The following is a 9,362-nucleotide window of genomic DNA, read 5'->3' as shown; positions in this document are numbered from 1 at the left end:
CTCCCCACACCCCCTGCACGAGCCGCAGCTCCATCCCGCCCCAGCTGGGCAGTCCCTGCTCCAGCCCCAGCCCCAGCCCCAGCCCATCCCTCACTGCAGGGGCCTTGATCTGCCTCCCCCAGACCTCTTTCCTCCCCCCTCCCTTTCCACCACAACAGACTTACCAGCTGGATGCAGCTCTCCAAGCTGCCAGGCTGTGCTCCTCACTGCCTACATGCTGCGCTGTGACTGCATGCATGCACGGGGCATTCATCGGCTGCATTATCAGCCACATCAGGCAAAAAAAAAAGCCAATTTCTGATGCACTCAATTTTCTTTATATTGGTGCCGATTCAATATCAGACCGATGTGTTGGTGCACCTCTATTATTTTTATTTCATCTTTTCTAAACAGCACAATCCATAAACCCTGTGTTCCAGACATGACTAGCTATTTCACACATCATGCTCAGCACTAGCAGCTTAAATTCTTCTATTCCTAGGCAACAGCCTAGGCTCTTTCTATTAGTACCGAACTATTTCAGTTCTTTCTTATTAGCCAAACAGTTTCCTAGCTGGATACACACAAAGTCCTTTCACTAGGTATACTGAGTTGTGAGTATCAGTAGGTCCCCAGTGCTTGCCCTGGACAGGTTACCCTGCCTGGTTCTCACCACTTGTCCCACCAGCAGAGATCCTGGTGTTCCCTGTTTAAAAATTGAAAATTCTCTGATAAGAAACCCAAATTCTCTCATTAAAATACCCCAAATCTGTGTACTTTCACTATTAAAATGAAACACCATTATATATAGAGAGATCAGTTGGGCAATGTTTCATTGATATATTTATAAGTTTGGAAGCCTACCAGTGCCTCTATCATCATAATACAATGGATTCTAGATATCTATACACTTTGGCATTCACTTTGGGTTATTTGTCATCAAAAAAATAAGAGCTGTGCCTACTCCCTTCACTCACCGGGATGTGCGGTGCTGAGCAGCACTGATATGCCAGTGCCCTGCCCCTGCTCTTGCCCCTCACTCTCAACCAACAGCTTTCCGCACCTCTCAGTCCCCTCACTCCTGACCTGCAGCCCCTGCCTGCCTCCACTAGTTTCCTCCCAGCCACAGCTCTGTCGCAGCACCAGGACATGAGTCCAGTGGCAGCTGTCCCACCCACTGCTTTGTGGATCCGAGCAGTGCCAGACCTTGTCGTTCTGCTCCCTGCCCAATGCTGTCCCTGGAAAGTTCTCGATTGGGAATCAGGGACTGAGGAGGCTCTGTCCTCCCAGGCCGGCCTCCCCCTGCACAGGCTGCTCAAGGGGAGAAGGGGGGTTTAATTCTGGCTCTGGAGGCCTCTCCTACCTGGAGCTCTCCCCACCCCAAACCCCCATCTCTCTCACACACCTCTGCTGCCACCTCTACCCCTCCCCCCAGCCTATCACACATTCCAAGTCATTCCTGGGGCCAGGAGCCCCCCGCCCCCCCACAATGGGGCTGCATGTCCCAGCACTGGTATGGGCACACAGCAGGGCTGCAGTGTGGCAGTTGCCCTTGCAGCCGTAGGTCCCATACCATGTGGCCAGCTGGGCATGCTGGCTGTGAGATTTTTGGGAGGGACATGGGGGGAGTCTGTGGCTGGGTATGTGGGTGAGGGGTTTGTGGGGGTGGTGAGGGGTATGGGGCTTGCGAGTGGATTGCGTGGGGGGGGGCAGGTCCCTCACCCCCTGCAGGACTCACAGTACTCCCCCCACACACAGCTCACTGACTTCCCCCCTGCAAGGCGCACAGACCCCCTGCAGCATTAGCAACCATTGGGTGTTCAGGGCCCAGTGCTGACAGAGCCGCAGCTGCCTCAGACCCAGTGCCGCCTCTGCTGCTTGTCACAGGCCTGGCCTGGGGCTGTGCGCCTTTGGGCAGGACCATGCCATTTTTGTTGTCGCCTAGGGTCCTGGCACCACTTGCAGGGGCTGTGTGTTGTGCCAGGCTGGGTTCTGCCTCCAAATGCCCTGCATGCCTTTAGGCTGGGCCGGTTCCACGGAGGCAAAACCTGGCCTGGTGTGATGCGCAGCCCCTGCGAGTGATGCTGGGTCCCCTGGTGACAGTCAGAGCGGCCTGGTCCTGCCTAAAGGCACCTGGCCCCAAGTGATGTGGTGCATGCGGCACCGGGTGCCAGGTGGCTGGGGCTGTGCCGCACTGTACTGCGTCGCAGTAGGGCTCTGCCAGGAGGGCCCCAGAGTGCTCTGGGGCCCACTCTGCTGCAGTGGCCATCAGAGACTGGAGGTCCCTACTTACCTGGGACAGAGCCTGGTACAGGTCGCACTGCAGCCTGCACTACTCCAGTTTGCCCCACACACTAAGGCAGCGTGCTGATGCACCGAGGCAAAGGGCAGCCATAGAGATGCTCTGGCCACCTGCCAGAGTGTCTCTTTGGAGGAACCTACATCTGGTTGCTTCAGGGCATGCTACAGGAACCTGCCTTGCCCTGCTTTTTTTCTGCAGGTTTTTTTTATTGATACCTGGAGGTATCAAATTTAGAGCCTGCACTGCAAATATGCAGTGTGGGGAACATTTTTTTGTTCCCAGCGTGCCCTTGCGGCATCTCAAACTGCTTTGAGATGCTCAAGAGGCACATGTGTGCTTCTCTGGATGTGCTCCTACTGGCCAGATGAACACCTGAAACAAGAACTTACAGCATTGTTTAGGCCTGTTTATACTACTCTCCACATGGTTTTTCTTCCGTCCCTAATTCTTTGCAATTACTTTGGGGATGTTGCATGTTGGTGTTGTTTCGTTAACTACTGTTATGTTTTGTTAACTACTGTTAACTACCTGCATTATTGTTTTTACAAAAATGGTTTGGCTGATGTCAGGACATGGTTTTTTCTTAGTTGGTTTTAGTGCAATATTTGCCATTTTTTAATCTTTTTATCTTTTTTATCAGGAATTATTTTTATCTTTGGGCAGCATGAAGGGAGATATTCTTTTCCTTTACAGAAACAGGCCTTTAAAGACCTATAGGAACCTAAGATTCATTTTTGTTTGGGCATTACTTTTCATGGTGTCAGGAACTCCAATAAATACAGACACGTTACATTCAGAGGGAAATGTTATTTCCACTTTTAAAGCAGCCTGGACAAAGCTCAAATACCATGATGATACGATTACTTAGATACAATGAGAAACCTTCAGATACAGCTTGCTCTGCCTGAGAGAGACAGCCTCACTGATCTTATCTGGTTAAGAACACAAAACCTGGGAAGAGTCCTAATGACTGGTTGTTCAAACTGGAGATAAAATGAGTTGAAGGGGTTAAGATCTCTTCAGTTATAGTAGGGATACAAGAGACATCCCATCCCCAACAATGCATCCAAGACTGTGCTTCTACTACAACATATTATCTTCTACCAGCAATAAATTAGGATCCATTCTTAAAATCTGAATTAGCAGTAGGCAACAGAATGCCAGCAAGGTTTCATGTATAGCTAATGTAAAATGTTCTATTTAAACCACCTTACCTGATTACAGAGAGTTTGGCCCAAGCCTGTTCTGGCTGCAGAGCTAAGGTATATAACAGGTTGCTTGTTATACAACACATTAAAACCTTCTACAGTATAGTCTTCATAGCGTGAGTGAATAACAAGCCGGCAGATTTTTAATAGACCTTCACGATCATCTTCATGATAGTAAGCTGATCCATTTTCATATCTGTAGAAAAAGAACCCTACTTATTAGATGTATACCAACAGAAGCTGTGTCAGTTTACTGAGAAGTTAAAGGGCTTATGTAAAGACTCTAAAGAGCCTGTCAGTGTTATCATGCACATAATGGGCACATCTACACAAGACACTGAATGCACATTCGACTAATTCTACTGCGTATTAGCATGACTGGCAAAAACCACGCTAATGTGCTAATGTACAGTACATAATCTAATGCGTATTAAGCATCACTAACAAAAGCATTAATTTGTGCTAATGCGCAATAGCGCCAATTACAGTGCATTAAGTTTAGTACCTGTTTGGTACTTTTGACTGATCTACCTTTTCAATGAATCTTGTATTCCTTTGATAGAAAACATGTCCTTGGACTAGCTTAGGGAGAAAGATCAAATTATAGCTGTAAAATTGGAATTCAAGAATGCCTGTTTGGTTTCTATTCTTTGCTCAGTTTAATTTCTAAGTTATGACCTGGGGTTGAATATAGCTTCTAATTTTAATGTCAGCTAGAACATACTAGAATTTACCAGCACTTAAGTAGCATCTGAAACAAAAGGACCTAAGAGGATTAGGAAATCCTGACTGTCCTTGACCATGTTACTTAGCCTTTTTGCGTTTCAGTTCTTCATTGGGCGAGTCTACATGATCATTAATGCGCTATAATTACAGCGCATTAAGTAGAGTACCTGTGGTTACTACAGTTTAGTACCATGGGTACTAAACTTAGTGCACTGTAATTATGGCGCATTAATGAACATGTAGATGCACCGAATGAAAAACTGAAACACAAAAAGGCTAAGTAACCTGGCCAAGGACAGTCAGGATTTCATAATCCTCTTAAGTAGCATCTGAAACAAAAGGACCTAAGTGCTGATAAATTCTAGTATGTTCTAGCTGACATTAAAATTAAAAGCCAAATTCAACCCCAGGTCATAACTTACAATTTTACAGCTATAATTTGATCTTTCTCCCTAATCTAGTCCAGGGCCATGTTTTTTTCTATCAAAGGAATACAAGATTCGTTGAAAAGGTAAATAAGTCAAAAGATTCACTGGATGACAGTTCTACTAAAAATCAGGGAAACTATCTGGGGAGCTTAACAAGAGGGTAAAAGGACAAAGATAAAAGAAATGAAAGTAAAAACTCCTGAGCTGACTGAGATTAGTAACTCTGGGAGTCTACTTTATAAACCTTTTAAAATTCATGGATTCAATGAACTAGACAAGGGAACTAAAGCAACAAAACCACTCTTTAAAAGCCACAAAGCTTTCCGAAAGTGTTTCCCCTCATACAAAAAAAGCACTAAAGTGAAACAATTTTTGCAGAACACACCGCAGAGCTGGAAACACTGGAGAACCCGAAGGATTTTGTCTTCATTAAAAATTTTAAAAGGCCTCAATTCTGTATGATTCATATGCTCCAAGATTCTGAATTCTTACTCCATGAGAAGAATAATAAGATGAATTGCCTAAGCACCAGCCAGTAAGATTTAACAAGACAAGCAAATCCACAATACCCAAGATTACTCGTGTACTATTTTCACACACCTTGCAATACAAACAGACTGCCAACTAGTGCAATTTATTCAGTATACTGTAAACTCAACTGCCAAGAAAGTTTTAAATTACATGAGTTACATAAATAGATCAAAGTTTCTTCAAGAAAACCTTTCCCGTCAGTTAATGTGTTATTATTCATCAAAATCAAGAAATTCAGCTTCTGTTATGAGTATACCAACATATAAAAGACAAGGAGCAAGAACAGTGTAATTAGACTGCTGTAAAAGTACGGCACTTGCAGCACAAAAAGGTCTATTTATAGGCCGCTAACTAAAGCAAGGGGACTACAGCAATAGAAGTAAAACAGGTCTGGATTTAAGTGCTGGATTTTGCTGCTTCATGTCTTCCAACTATCTTGGGGAGGGGTAGATTGGGAATCAATCCATGAGTTTAAACTCAATTTTTTTAAGTCCTGAAGCATCTAGGATACCAAACTAAATAATTTCTGCTGGGTGACATTTTATCATACTAGAAACTGTGAAATCTTACTGTAGCAAAACTGCAAAACAAGCAATTAAAAAAGTAGTGCAAAAAATAATTTAAAACACTCTTACAGACCCTTTGGGATATACCATTCAAGCAGAGTTGTAAAATGAAATATGCCAACTCGCTTCACACAGGACCCCAGTTCCATATTCTAGAATCTATTCACATTTAATATGGAATTATTGCCAAAAGGAATATTAGGTGTCAGAATGAAACCAGTTTTTCCTCATACTGTATGAATTAAGAGTTGCCAATGCATAAAAACAAAATGTCAAACTCTGCCCCTCATTTTTAAGTCCTATAATCTACTTTCATGGTAATACAAAAAGTTGCAAAAACTCGAAATCAGAGAATAAATACTTACTGCAGCTAATACAAACCGTATTGCCGTAAATACAAACAGTATTCTTCTGTTCTCACTCCTAGAGAGAGAACTGATTATACTAGCCCTTCAGAAGGTGGATTGTTTATTTAAAACAAGCCTTCATTTACCATCTGAAGATGATGTGAATAAGTTTTAACTTTAATGAATCTTAGACTTTGTCAGTTTCAGTTATTTCTGTTACCTCTTCTGCAGGAATTTACTCAAAAGCCCTCGTCTCTTCCCTCTTTGGGGAGGCTCAACGCTACTGAACAAATATGGCTTTTACTTAAGACTAAAATTCCTCCTAGGAGCCTTGGAAACTAAGAGTACAACAAAATTGCCTTAAGACAGGGGTAGGCACCCTAGCACGTGCGCCAGAGTCTGGTGCATGAAGGCATTTTGCTTTGCTTGGCATGTGTACCTTGGAGAAGGGGCCAGGGCTATGCTTCCACAACAAGGATCAGGCCCCTTGTGGCTTCCCCTTCTTCCACCCCTGGTAGGTCAACATCTTACAAGTTGAGATTGCAGGTGTTTTTGACACTGCTCAAAAATGTTGCTGACCCCTGCCTTAAGAGAAATAGTTCCCAACTAAATTTGCTTCAGGTTTTTATCTTCCTTTGGGGTTTTTGGTACGTTATATCACCTGTGTTCGTCCCCCCACCTCCCGCCCCCCCTTACTTGCTACCCTTTTACAATTCCCCAATATTTACAAACTCTTCTTTTGTTTTACCATTCACCTTTGTCAGTGCTCTACATCAGTCATTCCTATCAGCCATTCCCAACCATGGAGGACATAAGGGAGGTGTGAGGAGATAAACAGATTAAGGGCAGGTTCAGGCTTTCTTTGCTTGGTAGCTCCCCTGCCCCCACTGCTTACCCCCTCTTCAAGGAGATAAGTACTGTAATACATACATTAGGTTTTAATTGAGATGCCACTCAATTCACAAAAGTTATGGAGCGGTACCTTGAGTCTAAAAGGGCTGAGGGACCACTGTTCTAGATTAACCTGTTAATTGTGGCATAAATGGCAAGGGTGCTACATGTGCACCCAATTTAAAGTGCTATAAAATAGCAAAACCAGCGATATAAATTGTTCCACATATCGTGTGTAGAACATTTTCTTGGCTCGTTTGAATGGTGCCTTAAATATGCAGGGTATCTATACATAGAGACTGTTTAGGAATTGGCCCTGGAAAGCCCCAGCCTCCAACCAGCCTACTGACAACATGGTTGGCACTGGTGTGGGGTGGCCTGATTCTCCAACTGAATCTGGACAACACTGCAGGAATAAGTGGTGTTTAGGGCATGGGTAGGATGGACATCAGAGGCTCCCAGCAATGGCTGTAGAAGGGCTTCTCCACCAAGGACTTCAAACCCCACATCTGCAGTTTAAAGTCCTTGGCAGGGGCAGCCCTTCAGCTTGCCCCTGCACAGAGCCTCTGATCCCTTGCATCCAGCAACCCCACCAGTTACCAGATTGAGGGTTTAAATTCCCCAGCAGCGAAAGCCCTCCAACCAACTGTGACTGACAATCGGCCGGATTGACCAGGACTGAATCAGGAGACTGTCAGACCTGGACCCTGGACACTCCTGGTTCTGGAAGCTGCAGAGGACTGTCAGCAGCCCTAGTTTCAGGACAAAGCTGTCCCCTGCTCTGCAGGGATAGCTCCACAGTGGTACAACTGGGATCAAAAGAATGTTATGCCCCATCCCAAACATTACTCACCTACCATACACATCTGCCACAGCAAGAGGTGTGATGTTTGGAAGGGGGTATAAAATTCCTTTGATTCCAATCATGCCCTTGTTTTAACATCTGCCAGAGCATGTAGTTTCACCCAATTCTTCAACATGGGCCTGTGCAGAAGTATCACCAGAGCATCACATCAACAAAGATTTACCCTATTCACTAATTCTTTTACCATATTAGAAACATTCTCTACATTAGTATCAAACAAATTTCCATTTTCATTTGCAAGCTCAGCTCTGGCAACCCAGAGAGTGTTTTCACATACGTCACGTTTAAAACACTTGAGTAAGAATCATGCATGCAATTAAGCCATACAAGAAAACAATGTTGCTGATGGACTTTGAGAAAGCCTATTCACTGTAAGAACTCTTCAGCTATTGTATACAATATACAAGCACTTGCAATACAAAGCTACGACAAGATGGAAAAGCAAAGAGAGGCTAGTTGAAGTCATTCTCTGAAATGAAAAATGCCATAAAGTTAAATAGCAAATATGTGCTTTTGGAAATTGAAATCTGTGAAATACTTTACCCATGCTCTACATATGATTGTACTTTAACTCCTAACTCCACTGTAAATTCCTCATAAAGCTACTTTTATGAGTCATCTAGTATTGACAAGTTCTCACCTTCTGGAACAGGCTTGTGTAAACTGTTATGCTGAATTAAAAGATTGTTCACTTCACCATTTTGTTATAGCAGGGGTTCCAGACCTGGCAGTGCAAGTGGCAGCACTGGGGGTTAAACACAGTTGTCACTTGCCCCGCAACCATCAACATGCCTGCCCACTGGGTCTCCACTGCTAGGTTTCAGCACCAGGTCCTACCCCTCCACTTCTTTGCCCCTGAATTCCTGGCCCCTTTGGAAATCCTGCAGGCTGACTGAAACAGTTCCACAGGCTGGATCTAGCCTGTGGACTATGTTTGATAACCCTGCTTTATAGCATAGGAATATAAAGATACCAAGACATAAGAAGGTTTTAAATAATTTTAAAAGCATGTTACCTAACTATACATAAGTAAATTGCAGCGACTTACCTGAAGAGTCTGCAAAGCCAAAGTGTAGTGTCTGAAAGGATTCTAGTTACAAGTTTTCTCAGTCTTTCCCTGTCTAGCACTGAAATATAAGCTGCTAGACTATGTCCTAGCAAAGCCATGTGACCCTGTTCTCCAACATTCTGAAGTCTGAAAACCAGAAACATCATATCAGAATAACTGACAGTTAAATATAAAATCATTATAATATGCAAAATTTATTTTTGACCCTTTATTGGTATACCCAGATGTTGACATGCACGTTTTAATTCAACTACTTAGACCGAGGTTAAACAGGGGCCTGTCTACACTGGGAATTTTTTTTTGCATTTAGTACATGTCAGTTAACATGTTAAAAAAAATCTCACCATACACAATGCACTTGTAGCTTTGACTTGTATGAACTGATAAACCCTGGGCTCCTCCTCACAGCTTTAGTCAACTAACACAAATCAGAACTATACATTGCCTTGT

General features: G+C 43.8%; 1 protein-coding gene across 2 annotated transcripts in view; it reads right to left on the bottom strand.

The window, feature by feature from the left end:
• PDXDC1 (pyridoxal dependent decarboxylase domain containing 1) overlaps positions 1 to 9,362 on the bottom strand; it is a 68,133-nt gene that overhangs the window by 37,848 nt on the left and 20,923 nt on the right. For both annotated transcript variants that reach the window (XM_019507408.1, XM_019507407.1), the window contains 2 exons: positions 8,892 to 9,038; positions 3,496 to 3,685 (listed from right to left, as the gene is read on the bottom strand). In XM_019507408.1, coding sequence (XP_019362953.1) covers positions 3,496 to 3,685; positions 8,892 to 9,038 — 337 coding nt within the window. The remainder of the gene's footprint in view (positions 1 to 3,495; positions 3,686 to 8,891; positions 9,039 to 9,362) is intronic.

The sequence above is a fragment of the Gavialis gangeticus genome, unplaced genomic scaffold (genome assembly GCF_001723915.1).
Source record: "Gavialis gangeticus isolate Ggan-Ray unplaced genomic scaffold, GavGan_comp1, whole genome shotgun sequence".
Lineage (NCBI taxonomy): Eukaryota > Metazoa > Chordata > Crocodylia > Gavialidae > Gavialis > Gavialis gangeticus.
Note: the sequence above shows the minus strand (reverse complement) of the source record. Positions and strands in the feature narration are given on the sequence as shown.